Source organism: Theobroma cacao, chromosome 7 (genome assembly GCF_053813885.1).
Source record: "Theobroma cacao isolate CCN51 chromosome 7, ASM5381388v1, whole genome shotgun sequence".
In the NCBI taxonomy this organism is placed as follows: Eukaryota; Viridiplantae; Streptophyta; class Magnoliopsida; order Malvales; family Malvaceae; genus Theobroma; species Theobroma cacao.
The window spans coordinates 34,904,208-34,926,873 of record NC_142645.1 but is presented as its reverse complement, the minus strand read 5'-3'; the positions used below and the strand labels follow the sequence as shown (position 1 = coordinate 34,926,873).

General features: G+C 34.7%; 1 protein-coding gene across 2 annotated transcripts in view; it reads right to left on the bottom strand.

Moving 5' to 3' along the window:
• Positions 1-4,573: 4,573 nt before the first annotated feature.
• The window catches only part of FTSH12 (FTSH protease 12), a 30,355-nt gene continuing 12,262 nt past the window's right edge, over positions 4,574-22,666 (bottom strand). For both annotated transcript variants that reach the window (XM_018125173.2, XM_088808480.1), the window contains 11 exons: positions 19,441-19,553; positions 18,825-19,041; positions 13,265-13,336; positions 11,184-11,303; positions 10,567-10,683; positions 10,278-10,454; positions 8,481-8,600; positions 8,306-8,380; positions 7,166-7,273; positions 5,644-5,724; positions 4,574-5,281 (listed from right to left, as the gene is read on the bottom strand). In XM_018125173.2, coding sequence (XP_017980662.2) covers positions 5,204-5,281; positions 5,644-5,724; positions 7,166-7,273; positions 8,306-8,380; positions 8,481-8,600; positions 10,278-10,454; positions 10,567-10,683; positions 11,184-11,303; positions 13,265-13,336; positions 18,825-19,041; positions 19,441-19,553 — 1,278 coding nt within the window. In that variant the 3' untranslated portion in view covers positions 4,574-5,203. The remainder of the gene's footprint in view (positions 5,282-5,643; positions 5,725-7,165; positions 7,274-8,305; positions 8,381-8,480; positions 8,601-10,277; positions 10,455-10,566; positions 10,684-11,183; positions 11,304-13,264; positions 13,337-18,824; positions 19,042-19,440; positions 19,554-22,666) is intronic.

The following is a 22,666-nucleotide window of genomic DNA, read 5'->3' as shown; positions in this document are numbered from 1 at the left end:
TAAATTGGGTTAGTTGTGATGTTGGTGTGTGATAGGTTCCAGCAAGACCTCACATCTTCATTTGGAGTAATAGTCGAAGTTGGAGTCGAGCAAAGATTCAACAAATACCGGTGAGTGAACTTGTATTTCAAAATATCTTTGGGAAATGTAAATGTTTTTAGATGAAACATTTGAATGATTTTATCCAACCTTTCTTTAAAAATATGTGCCAGGGAACAATCCCTTGATAAAATGTTTTGATGTTGTGAAAATGTGAAATGTGTAAAAGGATGAATCCATGTGCTCCTGTATTATGTTGGTATGTATATATATGAATATACATTGTGCATTGATGAATAATGTTGTGTGATGATGTTAAAGTGTGCGAGTAGGGAGTGCACACACGATGATGTTAAAGTGTGCGAATACGGAGTGCACACACGATGATGTTGAAGTGTGTGAGTAGGGAGTGCACACATGATGATGATATTGCATTCAGTTGAGTGTGGCGGGATGGTATGCATGATGATGTATGTATATATATATGTGTGTGTTATAGAAAGTTTATGAAAATATTTGTGATTGTCTTGCATGTTGTCATTGTTAATTGCTCCCAAATTGCTTTTCATTTCAGCAAGAAAATGGCTTTTTGATGTAACAATACCCTTTTTAACTAAATTGCTCTATTTCTCGTTGCAGCGAGAAACTTTCAAGCTAAGAGGGGTTACACTAGCCTGGTTTTCACTGCAATGAGAAATTTTCTAAACATTCTCACTACAACAAGAATGAAATCTCGCTGCAGCGAGAAACTCTCGGGTAGTTCCAAAATCTTGGTGCAATGCTTTCACTTTGATAATGATTTTGACTACATTTCGGTCAGAATTGGGCAAAGTGGTAAACATAAAAGTTGTAGCCCAGTCTCTTGCTTTCTAATGGTCTAAAAATCATGTCAATTGGACTTCTGTAATGGGAGATATTCTTGAAAAACCAAAACCTATGCAAACTAAGAATGTTTCTCGCTGTAGCGAGAAACTTGCTGTCATGCTTGCTACCTTGCTTGATTTTGACATATTTTTCACCCATTTAACTTCATGGATTGATCATGGGTTTTTGCAACACTATGAGGTTGTTAATCAAAGTTTGAAATGAGGGGTTTTTAGAAGAAATTAAATCAATTGCATTGTTTTTGAAACAAGTGCATCATGATTTCCAAGTCCTGCTTATCGATTGCTTGTTCCTTTCTTATGTTCACTCACTGAGTTTTATACTCATGTTTTTAAACTTCATGTTTTCAAAATTAGAGGCAGTTGGGACCTGGATTGAATGTCCACGTATGCTCGTCTTCTTGATAGGTACTATGGCATCTCAGTAGCGGTATCTTCTCTTAAAGTCACTCCGCTGAAGGTTGAGAGTCTTTTGTCTATGTACACGTATATGTAATGTAAACTATTAAGAGTCATGTTATAAATGAAGTATGTATATGTTGGATTGATGATGATGCCCTTATGAAACGGCAATGAATGACAGGACTTTGAGATAATACAAATATGAATATTCGGTTGCTATAAAATATTACTGAAACATTAATCGTTGAGAATTACAACACATGGTTTTAAAGATGATGGATGGAATGAGGAACAGGATCTCATAAAGAGGCTTGCTTGGGCCTAGTGGGCTACCCATGCGCCAATCATAGCCCAGAATTTGGGCTATGATAGCTTTACCCTTTTTTTTTCTTTCTTCCAATAGAGTGCACGTGGTGCACTATCAAGTGTCACTACTCCACTACCCAATTACTTGGTCAGTTTTTTAATATCCCATAAGTTGTTCTTTAACACGCTCTTCCATGACAAGCACGTTCTCTTATAATTGAACATATTCTCCCAACTGCTCTTAAAAAAGTGTGCTTGTTGGGTGCAAATATGAAAGCCTTGGAGGTTGAAGGTAAAATTCCCTCAAAGCTCTTCCTACTATTCTTTTTACTTAACCTTTTCCATCCGTTGTGCTCCACCGTTTTCTCCATCTTTCTTATTCTTCACCACTAGCCACCAAAGCACTTATGCTTCAAGGACTACAATCTTCCTCTCTGTCGCCTCTAGTGTATTATGCTTCACTTATTGCAATATGTCTTCTCTCCCTACTAGAAGAACCCTTTACAACACTTTATTCCAGAAATAAAACTGGTTTTGTGAATGGAATGATTAAAAAACCAAATGTTGATTCTCTAGATTTACAATCATGGATACAATGCAATGCAGTGGTTCTTTCATGTCTTACAAATGCAATAGCTAAGGAGCTTTAAGGTAGTGCTGCTAAGGTTGAAATTGTGAGAGAAATATAAGTAAATTTAGAAGAAGGATTTACTCAAAGCATTGAACCAAGGGTTTATGAGTTGGAGCATGCCATAGCTCTTTTACAATAAGATAAATCCTTGATCTCGTGCTATTACGGTAAATTAAAAAGCATTTAGGGTGAGTTGCAAGGTCTCAATCTGATCTCGTTATGCAAATGTGGATGTACCTATGGTGCGGTGAAAAGAATGCGATCTATCAATGAGGAAGAAAAGGTTTTTTTTAATTTTTTATGGGACTTGATGAAGTGTATTCAACTTTCTAGTCACATATATTGAGTGTTGACCCATTGCCAAATCTTGGAAAAGCTTATACCATTGCAACATAGGAAGAAAAGTAACGTTTGGTTGTTGCAACTTTTGCAACTATTATTGAAGCTACTACCCTGTTGACTAAAGAAAATGAATTGTGACAAAAGAAGAACGATGATGGGAGTTGTGGCCGATTTCCATCTTGTATCCACTATGAGAAGACAAACCATAGTAAAGAGAATTGTTACAAGGTGATTGGTTATCCAAATTGGCACAACTTTGGAAGGAGGAGCGGCAAATAGAGTGGTGATCAATTGCGTTCCCGAGGAAATCAATGGGATGACGGTGCTATGACAAGCATGTCTCTAGAAGTTGCTTATGTTGCCACCATGGATGGAGTTAGATCACCAATTCCAAGTTTGACTTCTACGTAGCATCAACAGCTACTAACTCTACTAGATAATCATGGAGCATCAACAGCAAACATGACAGCCTCCAATAGGTAGTTTTTTGTAAAGCATATTTATGAAACGAAAGCTTCTTCTACTTTTCAAATATATATATATGAACAACTTTAACTATGAAATTCTGAGACAAAAAATAAGAAAGAAAGTATGAAGCGAAAATGCTGCATAAATAGAGAACAATCAACAGAAAATGAAGAAAGTCTTGGTTTCCCATATTATTTCTTAATATTTTTTGTTTTTTGAAAATTAAAAGATTTTGTTGCTTAACAGGGAACGAAAAGTTCCTCGGATCATTACAATAGCAAGACCTGCCTTAGGTTGCTATGTACATTACACATATCATCCCAAAAATAGAGGCATTAGCCTCGGCAGTTCAAATGAAAATGATCACCTCAATGTCCAAAATATTCACAGCAACCATCTATATACATTCAGAACAAAAATCAGAACTTAAGAGTAAATTTTATTTTTTGGGATTTTTTTTATATTTAGGAAAATTGGATAAATTTTAAAAAATTATGATTTTTTGGAATTTTGAAAATTGGATAAATTTTTTTTAAAAAAAGAGTTCTATGATTTTTTTTTTTTGAAATTTTGGACCATCGAAAACATCGACTATTGATAGTAATGCTGGCTAGAATTTGAGTTTGGGGGGCAAACTTGGGAGAGAGAAAAAAAATGGAAAAAAAGAACTAAATATGTTTTAAATAGAAAGAATTAAAAAAGAAAAGTCACATAGCCAATTTTTATACTTAAAAAAATTTAATTTGACATGTCAACACCATGTTAGCATCGTTTGCCACGTCAACATCATTAACAATCAATTTGAATGAAATTAATTACACCCAATATCAAAGTAAAATGATTAAATTGATCCGTTTTTTAGTAAAATGATTAAATTGATGAAAATACTCTAAATTTTATTCTCAAGGATTAGTGTCTCCATCTTGGCTTGAATGAGTTCCTATTGTAGAGGTTCTGAATTCAAGTATACTCAGTGGTCAACTGTTTAAGAGAGTGGTAGTATGACTTCCCCATCATGCTTAAGTGAGAGATTTTGGACTTCTGGATAACATCCTATTTTACCAAGTCTGTTAAAAGATAAAGATTTACCCTTTTTTATCTTGATAAATTTAAGTTACCATGATTATATGATGATTAAGTTATCAAGATTATCTAATATTCGTCTCACCAAATTATTTGACAAAAGATTTTATAAATAGATTTGAAGCTTTTTACCCAACAAGAACAGTAAAGGAGAACAATCTGAAAAGTAATGTACAACAAAAACTCTACTTAAAAAAGAAAAGAGAAAAACTCTTTCTTCTCCCATCATTATGTTGAAGGTTTTGCACTATGAAATACGGGATTACTGTTCGATTCTGTAACAATTTCCCGTTGTGGATTTTCGGAAACAGAGAAGCCTGTAAATAGTGAAGCTACCAGCTTAGTTCTAAAGTAATGGATCAACAAGTATTCAATCCCCTGCCCACCATCCTGAGGGAGAAAGGGACAGAAAGCAACATGGCTCAAAAACAATATATTTCTTATTTAAAGACCCGAGACTTAGTACAGGTTCTCTTTTTCTTTTTCTGCATGTAAGCCACCATGAAGAATAAGACTCACAACTAAATCTGAATGCAAAATTGACAAACCTTTCAGCAAAAGCACAGTTTACAATTCAGGAAAACAAAAGAATACAACAAAGCTACAGTAAATGAATCCATTACGTATGATGCTTGCCTCATTGCCAACCATAGATACATTCCTGGATTTCCTTCCATAGTTAAACGAACTGCTTGGAGCTGGCTAACCAATGAATATCGAGATCTTCAAATCAATTCTAGCAATCAAGATTCTAATTTGTTGAAAAATCTTAACAGGAATACCTCTAGCATTTATGAAAGCTTCAATGAACTTCAGGAGAATTATTCAATCATGACTATGAACAACCTAATTCGCAAGCCTTCACAACAGAGAAAGTAAACAGGCCTCTTTTTATGTAATAACTCAAGCAACCATCAAAATCCCCATGTCAGGTAATACAATTATGAAAATTTGGGGGGTGAAGCAGGATTTCTGGCCTATTAATGCCCAACAACCAAAGCAACCATAATACTTGCATGCCAGGATTTGTCACCGAAATTTAGGACCATTAACATCTATGAAGGGGAGCAGGATATATGTCCACAGGTTGATATCGTAAGTGATCATTACGAGGCAATGGTCCCTCCTGTGAAATTTAACAAGAAAGTTCATTAGGTGATGTCAAATTTGATTCAACACAAGGCAAAGAAGATTTAACAAGACAAGTTAGCCAAAGGGACAAGCAACTTGTGACAGAAAGAGGAACAAAAATACATAAAGAACTATGCCATGCAATCCCAAATGATACAGCAAGGGATAGCCAGTTTAATTAGCCTACATGGGCAGATGTTGAATGTCCATACAAAGCCTGCATCTCACGTGCTAAAAGAACTAATATCACATAAAACTATTTCCAACAGTTAGAAGGTCCTCAATTTATTTTCCTTTTTCCTTATTTTCTCAAATCTGTAATGTTTTATACAGTTGTTAAAATGAATATAAAAATACCTCATCCAAGTTGATCTGGAATGGCTTGACAAAATCCTCAAACATCACTGGAGAGAGTCCCTTCATTTTCTCTTCAACTTCCTATGGGAAGAAACATCTCAAGATGCTTAGCAGGGCACATAACAAAAAATCTAAAGCCAAGTTATAAGAGTTCTATAGGTGATACAGCAGCCCATGACAGATGCTAAATAATATAGAATTTTACTCAGGGATCGACATAATGTCTCAATCTTATTCTGTTCACGTCATAATCTAATAATCATGGTCCACTAGACTAGTCAGTTTATTTGGAAAGAATTCCCTTCTTGTGAGGGCTGGCCTTTACCATTTGGTAAAATTGGTATAGTTTCAACTTTCAACATGCTGTACAGCATCGTTTGGTATATGCTTCTGAGAGCATTTTGAGATCTCCTTCTACATTTACCTAGTTTTCTCATACTCTAATTTTTTAAGCTAATTCATTTTAAAGAAGGAATGGACTTCCCTTCTGTAATCTCCAAGATTTGAAAGAAAATAATACAAGAGAAAGCAAAAATCATGTACAAAATATCAAAAATAACAGCTACATGTAATGATACATCCAAATTGTCTAAATAGCAGTCGTGGTTAGTGAAATTCCGATAAATAAACTGCAGAAGCATTGGTCTTCCTTTTGACAAGGAGTGGCTGGTCACTTTAATTTAAACGCCACACTCTGACCAAATCAACTGCAAAAGTTCAGCAATCATTTTCAACAGGAACCTAGTAAGTATTGACCAAAGGCCAATTTATTTTCACAAGTAACAGAAAATTTTAATGTTTATTGACGATGGACATGTGCTTGAAATAAAGCACCAAGGCACTTGACAGTCAGAAAGATCGAAGTACTGTAATAGGCCAATTTATTTTCACAAGTAGGATTGTAAAACCGTTGTCAATTGGTGGAATATCAATTAAATACAAAGATAACAGTTGTCACTGTGGGTATAGGAATTAGCTATAGTGGAAATATGTGTGTTGATCTCAGGAGGGCTACAAGACACAATGAAGAATGATAAGTCTCATCTCAAGAAGTGTTTTAGTACCAGATCTTACTAGCCGTAACAGAACATGATTATTATTAGTAATGTACCCACACACCATTTTTCTCCTCACCTTTCCTAATATAATTCTTATAATCTTACTTTGCTTTCTGCTTTAAGTGCTGTATGTTGTTTTCATACAGTTAATTTTCAGGGATAGGATGTCAAGAGCCTCTTACACTTTAAGAATAGGCAACCTTGGCATTTTCCATGATTATAAGATGAATATGTAACTAGTGAACTGCATCTATGGATTAGCAGTTTCTGTAAAACTTTAAAAGGCAATAAAAGAGACCAAAAGAAAAGTATAGAGGATAGGACACAACAACCGAGGTGATTGAAGGGCTGAACTGAATATGATTTATGCTAGAGGTTGGTCCCAAATTATCAGTGACAACAAATCAGAGGAAATATCTGAAATTAATTAAACTAATATATTAAATAGGTGTTTGTAAGCATACCAATCCTGTTATCCTCGACTCTTCCAACAGTTCCTTTGCAATCATATCCAGTATGTGCCTGTTGTCTTTCAAAGCATTTATTGCAAGCTCTTCTGTCTCTTCAATGTACTGCATGAACACCAAGAATCATAATTTCATTCAAAGTTAAAAGGTCAGAAAATTAAACATGTATTTCATCTTTATACTTCGAAAGGAAAAGAAAAAACCATTTCTTGAGTGTTAGCAAACAAAAATTGTGTAAGACACTCACAGATACCATAGAGGCGTGCACCTCTTTCGCTGTATTTTCTTCAACCATCTATGAAAATGTGGACCAGTACCAAACACAGGAAAGAGAAAATTTAACTAAGGTATAGAACATCTATTTTGAAGTGAAACCAATTTGTTGGTAAAACAAGGCCTTTTTGCTATTACGTAGCAAAATGCAGTTTTTTATGTTAAGAATTTCATAATATGAAAGTTGGTTTTATATGTCACAACTCCATCTTTCATATCAATTTCAAACAGGTCATCAGGTACTTAAATGATCAAAGTACAGAGAAAGTTACTATTGGTCCAATGGGAATATCACAGCGGCAAAATTGTTTTGCAAATTCTACCTAGTTTCAGCAGGGACATTCTTTCTTCCTCTTTCTTATATAAATATAGGTGTGCATGTGTGTGTGTGTGTAGATAATATGAATGTATGGCTATGGCTCAATTCAAGTCAAATAGCTTGCTCAGTGCTTCAAACTACTTCATGACACTTAAACAGATGAATACATAAACAAATGCAGTATATAATTATGAGGTTGCTGTCACATGCTCATCTCTGTGCATGCATATGACAAAACCAATTGATCTTGCAGTGAGGAATCTTTTTTGGCTGCAAAGTAGTAAAATCTAAGACTACCATGGAGGATAATATCAGGTCTGTCAACTAACTAAATATTTAAGAAAAGGTCTTAAAAACTTCTCTTCTTTGTATGGCTTAAATAAAAAGATGTTTTCACCATATTTTTTTATTCATAGATGGAAATCAGATTATAAAGAAACAGATATTTGTACCTTCTATGCAGGCAGTAGCACCTATTACTGATAGACTCTACTTTGTCACAATAGCATAAAACAGTCATACAAGATAGAGCAAGCTAAACTTACCCTTGTCAACTCTCGAGTAAATAGCTCAGATACTTCAAGCGTCATATTGGCAGGAATTACATGAGGGTCATCCCACTAAAATAATAAAGGAAAAGGACAAAAATAATTACTTTAGAAAAATTAGGAAAACTTGTTCAAAATTTTTTTATTAAAATTTCCAACTAGGAAGTCATACCCTATATTTTATTAATTCACCATCTGGGCTATCTGGTCGATCTAACAGTCCCACTCTTTTCGTTAGTTGAGTAAGCCCTAGCCTTGCGTTTTGTGGACTGATCACCATTTCCCTTGCAATCTGAAGAGACACATTGAGTGAGGAAAACAAGAGTTGAAGGGTATTTTTCTTATTACAAACAAAGATATAGACCATTGTAAAATTAAGATAATCTGAAATGCATTTAGTTTAGATACTTCCAACCCAAAAAAAGAGAAATATGATGCTAAAATAAGGTGCATCTAGAAATACAAATCAAGACATTTGTAATTATATGAAACCAAAAGACAAACATGGTTGGTTGACACATGGCATTTTTAATATTTCTTTTATTTTTCCTGCATTTTTTAGTACTAAAGGCATTTCTAATATGTTCTCTTATATTATTTAAAATTTTTTCGGCAAGTAGGAAATGAGGAGATAGGAAATAGGAGATAGGAGAGAGAAGAGCTATAGTGAGAGAGAAGAAAAGAAAATGAGGAAATATGTAAGAAAAATGGAGAATAACGAAGTTAAAACTAAAAACATTGGGTTAAAGGTGAAAAACAAAAAAACATGATCAAAAACATTATTAATACTTATTTTTCTTATTTTCCCTTATATTCCATTTTCATTCCTCCTTTATTGTTTCTTTTCTTTTTTCTTTTTAATTATTTAAAAAAACATTTATGATTTGTAATAAATTGAAAAGAAAAAAAAGACTAAAAATTGATTTGATCAATCAATTTGTGTTTATTTTTTTTATTTGTCTTCACAAAAATTAGAACTTCTACACATAGCATAGAGAAAATAGAGATATGTTTATCTGTCTTACTAAAAGTAATTTTACACCTGCTGCAACATGAGGGCCCTTTACTAGTATGATGCTACAAAGGTGCATCTAGAAATACAAATCAATACACTCTTATTAAAAGCTCAGCTGATACTTCATAGAAATGATTTCCAGGAGCCTAAAACAAAGTGAAAAGTGTACTCTTATTATCTAAAGGTTATTTGCAAAAATGTAAAAAGCCATGAGGCTAACAATGCCCTAGGGCCACAAAAAAAAAAGAAAAGGACTGAAAGCAATCAGACATTCTCTACATTGTTCTTAACAGAAGAATACATGCCTGTTCTTGTTTAATGTGATCTAGTTCTCACTTGGGGCATTCTTGAGTACTGCATGTGGACCAATGTTCATGCAACTAGACAAGCTTCTAACAAGATTTTAACATAATAAGCTATGAATGGTATTGGTACTAAAATATGAGAAAAACATATTCAGAAAAGAGTTAGAGCATGAAATCTCCATTTGCTCCATTTCCATAACACTCTCTCATTACAGTGCATGGTGGAAAAGGTAAACTTGAACATGAGCCTTAGATATCAGATATTGGTCTATTTGAGCTCTTAGGCAACAATATGGCAGCACGTATCTCAACTAGCTTCTCAGCTCACATTAGTGTGAACCAGTGCAAGAGAAAAGATATGAAGCCATATTAACAATTAATGTGTTTGAAAATCCTGTTTAACTTCTGAAAACATTTCAGAAATTTCTGCGAACAGTCTTTTTTCTGATTCCTTCTGAAATAAACCAAACAAGTGATGACAACATTCTCAAACCAAATCATTAAATGCCAAAAGTTCCTCAAGGTTTCACAGAGTACAGTAGCACGCTAGGGGGGTGGACAGACTAACTGGACAAGAGTTATATTTCTTAATTTTCCTCTAAGTAAGCAATTTATTTAAATTATGGTATCAAAAAGTAACTGCAATCACCTTTGTTATCTTTTCCAGATCATCCCTTCCACCATCACTTATGTCATCACCAAACACAAGAAGCTCAGCACAACGTCCACCATGAGCTACCACCATTTGCATTTTCATGTAGCCAAATGTTGTATAACCTTGGTCTACCATGTCCTCACGGGGGTAGAATACAGATATTGCAGTTTCCTACTCATGTTGGGATTAATAAAAGCGAAAATAATGATAAATGGAAAATACAAATGGTAAAGACCATTAGAAAATATCAAATAGAAACCAATTGCTCATATCAGATGTGTACCTTGCCACCGGGCAGGAGCTGAGAAAATGCATGCCAATCAAATCGTGGAAACAAGTGAGCTAAAACAATGTGACCAGCTTCATGAACAGCTAGAAGTCTCTTCTTTTCAAAAGATACCTATATTAAATCAACTCAAAAAGTCAGAAAAAAAAATAAGCTACAGACTCTTTAGTCCATAGTGTCAGCTTCCCTTCGTTTTCAAATGCCCAATAAAAAATGGTAGAAATACCTAAAAGGGCAATACTAGTTATTCCACATGTTTCTATTACTCTCCACCAAATTAATATCCTAAGAAGAATTTTATCCTAAGAAGAATTTTGATGAAGTTCAATTTTTTTTTTTCATATTACCGCTGCAGACCTCTAGAGCTATGCAGTATTAGGCTTCTAGGAGAAGATTTCTCCTGAAATTTCATAACTACTAACCATCTACATGTAGATGCAACTTTAGAATGGAAGATATAAAATTTAGTAACCATCTACATTTAGACGCAACTTTAGAATGGAAGATATAAAATTCATACTTCTTAAAGTTTGTGGCCCATTACAATATACAACAAAGAAATTTCATAATCAGTCTGATAGCACCATTTGTGAATGATAAACTTCAGCACTTACACTTGCTTCACATTTCTGTTGCTCTTCCTCCGTAAGGAGTACACCCATACCTTCAAGCAATTGTTTGTCTAACACATCAATAATATCTTGCTGGAAGATCTTGGAATGTCCTTTTCTCACCTGCAGTAAGATATGTACTTAAATGTAACAGAAACTCAAGAGCTTAAGAAAACCATTCAACAAAAAACTTCTGCTGAAATTGCATGAGAAACCACCACAGTTTAGTCCAAAGTTTTTCAAACAAGCTTGAGGGCTAAGAAGCATGGACATAGACAAATGACAATGATAAGATATGACATGGACACAGCTACACAAATTAGGACTTGGACCAGGTCACTGACACGATATGCCACATATAAATATTTTTCTCTGTGTGTGTATTATTTAAAATTTTACGATTAGTTTGACAAAAAAGGGAAAAAAATATACAATAATGTTTTTTTGTAGAAATAATATACATAATTGAGTATGTCTTTGTTAACAAATTCTTAAGGTAAATTTATTATCATGTAACCATTTGCCATTGGGTTGATAATCTTCAAATATATCCAACCTAATAGCTTTGTTCATCTAAGTCTTTAGCCCAATACGCTTGAAATCTTTTAACCAAAAGCTCAGTTGATCGAAAACTTTCAAAACCTAGTACGTACTATTTAAACTCATTATTTCTTTCACAGCAGCTGCCACAAGCTGCAACTCAACATCATGGCATCAGCTTCTACTCCCTTATTGCATCATCTACATTTTGTTCATCTCTAATCTGAACCTCAGCTACAACGATTTGACACTTGAGGCAAAACCAAGGCATGATTAAACAGTTGTTGCAATTTCTCTCTCTTCTCTTCTGTCTCTTGCAGTAAATATGGTGGCAACAACTATTTGTTGCTTCACTAGCACATCCATCGCATGTCTGTTGTGCATTTGTCTCATGTCAAGAATAATAATTTTGGCATATGTGGTAGTAAGTATCTGACATGTATCCAGCCATGTCATACATTTAACCATATTTGTCATGGATATGTGCATAAAGCCATGCAATGCTTCATAACTTCAGATACAGACAAACTAGAAAAACCTAGATTACCAAACTTACCTATTCCAGTGTCCAGGTTTATGATTCGCAGGATTCAAACAACATTAATGTTAAAGACTATGATTAGACCTGACAATTTGTATTTTCATGTTTTAAACGTGTCAGACACGATTTGACATGAAACACGTTAAGGTTAAACACGAACACGACATGAATAATATTCATGTCTGAAATCTGAAACACGTACATGTATACGTTTAATAACCGTATAACATGACAAAACAAGATTAACATGTTTATTAAACGTGTCAATATAGGACACAACACGATTAATAACACGATTAACATGTTTAATACGATTAAATAAAATTTTATTATTTAATTTAAAATCAATAATCATAAAAACAATTATAACAAAACAAAATAATAATAACATTAAATATAATAAAATTTAACATAAATAAAACACATAAAATTCATTATCATATAAAATGATAAAATCCATCATTAACATCTAACCTTAAAATGCTAATAATATCTGAAATGATCCAAAATGATAACAAAGCAAAATTTCAAAATTAGGGTTTGGGCATGGCATAATGACATTACTAATACAAATTTCTAGGCAACTACAGAGAATGGACAGGTTAAACATAATCCGCTGAAATAGCATTTTCTTTTTTGTGCTAAACATTGAAAGGATGGGGATTGTTGGTTTGGAAAGAATCTATGTTTTCTGCATGATTTATATTTGGAGTTGGTTGAACTGCAAAACCTGGAAAGACAACAGATCACTTTAAGGAGGTTATGAAAAAAGTTAATTTCTCATTTATGTTGCACACACAAGGACGATAATAGGCACCGATAGTAACACAACCAGTATGACATGCTCAACAGTTAAGCATCTACTGACATGAAAATAGCTATATCTCAAAGAGAGCTGCTATGATGGCTTGAAGCATACCTGAGACTAGACAAAAAATGTAGACTTCATCTGAAATATATAAGAATGCATTTATTATTGGATATAAGACCAATGAATACTTACTGACATTATTGCTGCTTCATTAACAAGATTTCGAATATCTGCCCCAGAAAAACCAACAGTGCGAAACACAAGCTGCAGCATTGGATAAGAGGAGACAACAGTTAGCCCAAAACCAAATTTCATCCATTCAAACTCAAACAGTTAGTGTGTCTATCAGAAACCAGAAGAAAATTCATGTCATATTGTGCATGTCACTGCATCAAAAAGGGCCGCAATCAAGTTCTCTAAGGAAACAACTCTAATCCTACATTTAAAACTCACATTCCTTTTTTTTTTTCTCATTATCTCCTGAAATACTGTTTGCACATTAACAGCTAACACATTTTCTCTCCTCCTTTTTACATGTATTTTAAAATGTTGATTACTTAAGATTATTTGTCTATTTAATCCTTATTACCAGTGTGTGGGTTGTGCAAATGGCTGGGCACCTAATAATGGGGTTCGTTTCAAGACTAATAATGTAAAACAAGAAGACAGCACCACATAATTACTTAAACTTAGTTGCCAATTCCTTTTTGATCAGCTGAAAGTCAGTAACCAAGGTCCATCAGATAAGGATCATTTACACTGTGATTATTGCTGGAAGCCAAGGCATACAAAGGAAACTTGTTGAAAGCTGAATGGCTGATCAACTAGCGGTCGTGGAGGTAAACAGATGGGCTCAACAAGACCACAAGCAAACCTTTCCGAAACAATAGAAATACCTAGAGAGACAACTAATACTGGGAGTCTTTCCAATGAAGACAAACCCTAAGGCGTCTTTTGTCTCAACTTGATTCTCAATCGACCACAGTTGCTTCCAATTTTGTCAAAACAGGTACTGCTTTTCTTGTCTAGATTCTGAAGCAAACACACATATGACAGGCTCTTCCAATAAATTCTCAACTTATTCTCCGTGTTTAGACAATAATAAAGTCCATATAGCAGATGGATCTTTAGCCTCTATATCTAGAATAGGTTCTGGTAAACGTACTCCCACCATTAATTTATCTTCAATCCTTCATATTCCTAGTTTTCCTATTAACCTTTTATTTTTTAGCTCAATTACAAAAGTGTTTGATTGCAAAATTGAATTCTTTCCTACTCATTGTGTTTTTCAGGACCTAAAAACAAGAACGATTGGCTTTGGTAGACTGCAAGATGGCTTGTATTTACTACAAGAAGGTTGCAGTACCTTGATTTCTGGTATAACCTGAGCCCTGCAGGAGAATCTATAAATGTTAATGATGCTAGGGCATTGTGAAGGCACCTGGCGTTATGAAGACACCAATCGTGGCAAGGTTGGAAACCCCACTAAGGTGAATCACTAATCTTGGCAAGGGAAGAAAACCACACTAAGGTGAAGAATAGCAGTAATCCCACTTTGGTTGGCCAAGCCAAAGATACTAAAACATCTTGCTCTTTTAAAAAGAGTCTAGAGAAATAAGCACTCTTGCTTAAGAAATATTTTTTATTAATTCTCAACTTGAATGTGAATAAAAACTAAGCCTAAGGGTCCTATTTGTAGTATTATAGGCCCACATCTCAATAAAACTCTACTTCAAGTTGTCTAATACAGCTACAGTAATTAACAAGAGATTTAAATAAAATAGGTGTTCTATTCCTAAATTAAACATTTTTTTTTTAAAGTTATTGTTTATTTCAGAGCAGAGGGTACCAAAGGTTCACCTCTGGAGGAAGTACATACTTGATTAAGGTCTGTTATTCACCTACTTGGGAATAACAGTCCTTAATCCTCACAGCACCAGCAATCAAGGACCTTTCTAGAAAGCAAAAACAAAAGCATATCCCGCCACCATCCTAACATATCAGGTGAGCAGGGTCAATAATATACACAGCATTCCAACTCTACACAACCCAAGCAACCTAACAAACTAATGAAGTAGCCACATAGAACAAGCCTACCCCAAAACGCCTAGATCCCCCAGGTGGCTGCATCAAAAAAGAGCTCCTAAGCCATAAATCTCCTAAATTAAACATGACTAGCCTAAAGTCCTAGTACAAGTAAATTAAATAAAAGGAAAAATTCTATCATGCCTATAATTCATAAATAATAATAATCTAATAATATACTACTATATCAGTTAACCAAGAAATAATCCAGTGGCATAGATGATTAGGACACCCATCTTTTTCTATTTTAGAAAGATTATATCCTAGTTTGTTTAAACTATGCAAGTTGGATTTATTATTTAGTGATGCTTGTGAATTGCTAAACACACCAGACATTCTTATCCTTTAATTAATAATAAGAGTTCAATTCCTTTTATGACTATTCATTCTGATTTATGGAGACCTAACCGAACATTTTCTCTATCCAATTACAGATGGTTTGTTACTTTTATCGATTGTTGTACTAGATTAACTTGGATTTATTTGATGAAAGTAAATAATGAGGTTTTTTCTTGTTTGCACTATTTCACAAAACAATTTGTACACAATTTGATGCCAAGGTTAAGATTTTGAGAACCGACAATGGTACATAATACATGGATGGTGTGCTTACAATGGGATATTGCACCAAACTAGCTGTGTTGACACCAATGCACAAAATGGAGTGTCTGAAAGGAATAGGAGGCATTTATTAGAAGTGGCTTCATCTCTCATGCTTACTATGAATGTTCCAAAGGTTTACCGGGGTGATGCAGTACTTTCAGCCGCACACTTTATTAACAGAATGTCCCTAAAAACACTTAATTTTAAGAGTCCTTTGGAAGTTCTACAAGGTAGCAATTCATACACTATTCCTCCAAAAATTTTTGAATGTGGGTTTTGTTCACAAGCAAAATGTAGGTAAATTAGAACCTGGGGCCCTTAAATGTGTGTTTGTTGGCTATTATGCAACTCAAAAGGGATATAAGTGTTTTCATCCACCCTTAAGAAAGTACTTTGTGAGTATGGATGTTATCTTTAGGGAGTCTGAGCCTTACTTTTGTACACCTCAATTTAGTCAAAATCCTAGTGATGACAAGGAATAACCTAAAATTGGACGATTGGATAGGCTAAATTTAAAAACCTACACACGACGGGATAAGACAAATAAAGCCATAAAACATGTAATACCTAGTCAAACGCCATCTTTAAGTTCAAATCTTGAAAATACATGGGATGAGTCTCCTTTAACTTTTGATTGCCATAATTCTAATTCCATTGCTAATGATCTTGATGTTCCTATTGCTATCAGAAGGAGTCAGAGCTTGTACTAAACATTCTATTTCTAACTTTGTTTCCTATGATTCTTTGTCTCCCTCCTAAAGAGCATTTGTATTATCTGTTTCTTCTATTTCTATTACACAGGGTTGGCAAGAAGCATATCATGATCCAAAATAGAAAGAGGCAATGGTTGAAGAGATGAAGACTTTGGCAAAAAATGAGATTTGGGAACTTGTTACTTCCTCATTAGGAAAAAAACCAGTTTGATGCAAATGAGTGTTTAAAGTGAAACATAAGGCAGATGGTTTAGTAGAAAGGTACAAAACTAGACTAGTGGCAAATGGCTTCACCCAGACCTAGTGGGTGGACTATCAAGAAACTTTTGCTCCTATTGAAAAAATGAATACTATCAGAATCATGTTATCATCTGCAACTAACCTTGATTGGGACCTACAACAATTTAATGTCAAGAATGCCTTCCTATATGGAGACTTGGAGGAAGAGGTGTATCTGGAAATTCCTCTAAGAGTTGATGATTAGAAGATTAAAGGGAAGGCTTGTAGATTAAAGAAGGCATTATATGGTTTGAAGCAATCATTTAGGGCATGGTTTGATAGGTTCAGTAAGGGCATGATCTCATTTGGATATCATCAAAGCAATACTGATCATACCTTGTTTATTAAACACTGTAATGGTAAAATCACACTACTTATTGTTTATGTCGAAGATACAGTTGTGACTGGGGATGATAAGGAGGAGATTGCCCGGCTCAGGAAACTTTTAGCTTAAGAGTTTGAGATTAAGGATTTGGGTAAGTTACGATATTTCCTTCAAATAGAGGTTGCCAGATCAAATAAGGGAATCTTTATTTCTCAAAGGAAATATATTTTGGATCTCTTGAAGAAACCAATATGTTGGGATGCAAACATGCTGACTCTCCGATTGAAGCTAATCACAAATTACAAGCAGGAGTTGGTGAGTCAATTGATTTAGGCCAATATCAGAGGTTGGTTGGGAGATTGATTTACCTCTCACACACCAGACTAGACATAGCTGATGCCGTAAGTTTGGTAAGTCAATATACGAATGACCCTCGGGATTCTCATCTAGAGGCTGTTTTCTGCGTTTTAAGATACCTGACATCTGCACTTGGAAAAGGATTGCTCTTCTTTAAGCATGGTCACCTAAAGAAAAAAGCTTTTACAGATGCAGATTGGGCTAGATCTCCTGATGATAGGAGGTCAATGTCTGGTTATTGCACATTTATAGGTGGAAATTTAGTTACTTGGAGGAGCAAAAAACCAAAATGTGGTAGCTCGGTCAAATGCAGGTGTAGAATATAAAGCTATGGCTCAGGGTGTTTGTGACTATGGCTGCAGAAAGTAATGGAAGAATTGCAATTGTCAAAAAGGAAATGTCTATCCATGTTCTGTGATAACATGGCTGCTATTAGTATAGCTCACAATTCGGTTCAACATGATCGAACAAAACTTATAGAGATTGACCAGCATTTCATAAAAGAAAAAATAATAGATGGTTTTTTGCATATTTCTCATGTGACCTGAGAAAAACAAGTAGCTGATGCGTTTACTAAGGGACTTAGCATCAGACAATTTCATACTTAAGTTTGCAAGTTGAGCATGTGTGACATCTATAGACCAACTTGAGGGGGAGTGTTGACTGGTGGAGGATTTTTAAGAAAAATTATTATATATTGTATCAATATCTAATTATTAGGGCCTAATATCGTGCTTTCTATATTTGTGATAACTTCCTGTTTTAGGGTTAACAATGTGCGTGTGTGTATACGCTGCTGTAAATATTTTCATGACAGAGAATAAAAAACTCTCTTGGTTTTTTCCTCTGAACACAAGGAGTTCACTGTTTTGATTCTCTGATATCCACAACTGATTTTCAATTTATTTATTTATAATTTTATTCTGCATGCAGATAACAAAAGCATATCTCCCAAGAAACTAAGCACTCCTGTGCTTGGAAACAAAAAGAACATCAATACCCTGCATGAGTGGCCTACATATCATAGCAGTATGATAACTATCGAGAGAGATACTCTGACCCAAACTAAATTTCTCTACATTTGAATGCATTAAAGAGGAAAAAAAATCCAAGAGATGATTACTACAGTCCTACAATTTTATTTTACAATATAGAGAATGATAAAAAAAATTCTGAAAAGCAACATAAGTGTGAGATGCAATAATGATGATGATAAGCAAATACATTAATTTACCAGCATCAGACTTTTTGTCCCTTTATATTCTATAGTTGTATAATACATGAAAATACAGTTAACATGATTTTGAGAAAGTTTAAGAAACACAAGAATAGAAACAGTCACAACCCAAAATACATAGACACATGCTCAAATTACGATGAATCAACTCACCTTTTCAAAGTTCACATCTTCAGCTAGCTGCTTTCCTACACTATGCACACCAAATATCTGCACCCGTTGCTTTGCATCTGGCAAGCCAATGTACAAACGACGATCAATGCGCCCGGGGCGAACAAATTCAAGGTCCAATTCATCTGGCCTATTGGTGGCACAGATGAATATCACCGCTTGTCTGAGTGAAAACCGATCAACACCAGTTTTTTCCTTCCTACAGCATGTCAAGCTGAATAAGAAAACAATGGAGTTGAACAGAAATATGGTTTGACTCTGCAAAGTCAAGAAAACAACAAACTATGGAGCTCCTTTCACTGCTTCAAAATATTGCCATTTCAGAATTCAAACTGCAAGTTGACCAGATGCTCCAGTACAGTACCAAAAAGAGAGTAGTTTAACATTGTTCATGGAGTAAACAAGAAAAATTAGCAAAAAAAGGTGAAAAGAGAAGAGAATTGTGAGCTCAAAAGCTTGGGGGGGTGGGGGGGGGGGGGGGGGGGGGGGGGGCGCGGAGAGGAAGATAATTGATTATTATTTTACTAATGGAAGTTTGCCTCAAGTCGTTATGGGAGCAAATACTACATTATGCATTGAGGTAAACTACTATACTTACTCCCCATCAAGCTGAGCAATGAGAGCTTCAAATGTTGCCCTTCTGCGTGGATCCTTTCTTGCATGCCTTCCAGCAATGGCATCGATTTCATCAACAAATACAAATGCAGGTGCCTGCACCAAAGGATATGTATGTAATTCTCATAAGAGAAGGACAACTGGAAGATACACAGTAAGATAATCAACAAGTGTTAAAGAAAATTAGAATGACATTGCTGGTAATAGCCTCTGGAACTTGAAAGTTGAAAATAAATGCCAATGCTGTCAGCACTCAGCAAGAAAAAATTGTATATATATGGAGAATAAATTTCAATGTAGCATTTGGTTTCATTCACCCATCATTAGAAATTTGCTGCTGAACTAAAGGCATATAACAATCACAACAACAGGAGAATTAGATTATTTTAAATATTTTCAATGGAACCTTTTGAAATGCAAGTGCTCATGGACCATAAAGAATCAGGAAGATGATTGATTGATACTTTAAAGAGAAATATAAAAACAACCTTCTGACCATTACTCCTTGGGCTAATATATGAGAGACAAAAGAAAAATTATAAACTTTTAAGGGAGGTTGGTCAGCCAACTTTGATTGATGACACTACCTCAAAAGCACCTGTCATTGGTATTGAAGTCCTCTCCTCTCCATTAATAAAATTAAAGGCTCTTCCATGGCCAAGGGGATATGATATAGAGACTAATATGGTATTAAAAGGAGGTTCCTGAACTAGCTTTCTAACCAATCTTAGGAGATTTGATTGTCAAAATGCTCAAGAAATTGAGTCCCGGAAGAAGTAACAACAGTGGGGCACAGGTACAGGCTGGCTTGCACTCACCTTTTCCATGAAAGGGACTTTCAGGAACCAGAAGTAAACTAGACAACATGCTTACTAATAAATATCAAAGATGTATGGAAATATTGGCCATTGTTCAGATTATTCATCAGCATGACTGCTATTTATTCAACAACAAACAGAAACACTAACACATAGAAAATCAAGTACAAACAAGAAAGAAACATTATCAAGATTCAGTTATTAAGAAGTAATTGGATGCATAGCATTCTAAAGAAGACTTGTAGCCGAGTAAAATTTTTATCTTTGGGGATTAAATTAGAATTTTAGTCATCACAGAGACATGCACATTTTAAGTAGGAATACTATAATTTTGTTTTTTCCTTTTCTTTTAAGTTATGATTTCTAGTGGAGTCATGTCAATCAATTATAAATAATGAAAAAATAATATCTCAACTAAAACAAAAAATTACTAATTGTTAAGGAACTTTCTTATCTCTTATTTAAGGACTCCTTTTGGTAAAACAAGCTCACCAAGCTCTGAGTTGTTGATCTTCATTCTGGTTTTCTCATGAACTCAAGTCTGTTTTCCGAGCCTTGTAAGACCTGTAGCTTCTATCTGGTTCTCTTCATTATTACTATGAAAATAACTATTATTGCAGGGTGGAAATTGATACTAATATGCTTAAGGGAATTTGGTTGAATCAATTCTGGTTGCAACGGTGGCACAAGTTACAACAGACAGGGTTGGTTGGTGTCATAATGGAAGTAACGTGGCCTGTTTTTGTCTGCTGAGGTTCTTTTGTTTGAATGTGTTCAAGGAGTCAGTAGGCGGTGGTTTCTATTGTTTGATCTTCTGTGATTAGTTGTGTCAGAACAGTAGCTGTTTTTGTGTTTGCATTTGTTCTGATAGTTTATAGATGTGGCAGAGATCTTGTAAATAGGTGTTGGCTCTGTTTCTCTTTTCGTCCTGATGATGATGGCCTGATTTTGGGATGGTATGCTAATGTCTTCATAGCATCCTAAAATCAGATTCTACTTTTGTTTATCTCCAAGGATACTCATCCCTTTTTTCAGTAAGGAAATGTGCTTAACTTTAAAAAAAAAAAAAAAGAGGACTCTTGTTGGTAGAAAGCAGTAAACTTTTATTATTATCAATAAATTTAATCTAGTCTTTGCTGCAATCTCAGACTCCCATCCGTAGGAACTGAGACGCTGTTTTATTAACTTGATTTAGGCCTTTGAATCACCATATGAATGGCTACATCAGAATTAGAGCACAAAATGGTCCCCATACAGGGGTTTATCCTTGAAATTATTTATTAGCACTGCTCTGGGGCAGTAATAATAATAATAATAACTATCAATAAAATTTAATCTAGTCCTTGCTGCAATCTCCAACTCTTTTTGGTAGGAAATGAGATGCTGTTTCATTAACTTGATTTAGAGCTTTGAATAATTAGAGCACAAAATGGTCCTCGTACAGGGGTTTTTTTTTTTTTTTTGGATTTGGGGGAAAGGAAATTCGAGTCTTGCTTTTTAAGCAAGAAAATCATGCACCAACCAATAAGCCTAATGCTTAGGTGCTGGACCCTGTACAAGGGTTTATCCTTGAAATTATTTATTATGCACTTCTCTGGGGCTGTAATAATAATAATAACTAACATGTTTGCTCGTAACATAATTAAAAACTTATCAAACAAAAATATTACATTTAATGATATATTAATGCATTCTTGCAGTTGCAGGTATGTATATAATACATATGGATGAAAGTAACAAAATAGTTCATAACAAAAGTATGGGTTGATGACAAGATGATGTAGGTTCTCGTTGTGATGACAATGATGATGAGTTATAATAAAAATGAAAACTAGTCACGGTTGGAATTGGTTATGATACTACGTTGCAGGGGCAGCCACGGACTACAGGGCAATGATGGTGGTAATTAAAAGTGTCAGGTTGCCTGCTATGGATATGATGGTGTTTGTCCCAAATCGGTAGAACCAGAGTATCACTAATGGTAGTCCTAGAAGGGTGAGGTGACAATCATGGTGTTTAATAAAAATGAAAACTAGTCACAGTTGGGATTGATTATGATACTAAGTTGCAGGGGCAGCCATGGACTACAGGGCAATGATGGTGGTAATTAAAAGTGTCAGGTTGCCTGCTATGGATGTGATGGTGTTTGTCCCAAATCAGTAGAACCAGAGTATCACTAATGGTAGTCCTACGAGGGTGAGGTGACAATCATAATGTTTAATAACTAGAGTAAGATAAAATCTGCTGGTTGTGTGATAATGAGCAGTTGAGATGATGGGCACGAGAAAGGTGGCAGAGCCATGGAGGTGTTGAAAACTTGGAAGTCACTCCCAATGGTGGTACTCATGGAAAGGTAGTAATCATAAAATACTAGTAGAATGCCATATCTTA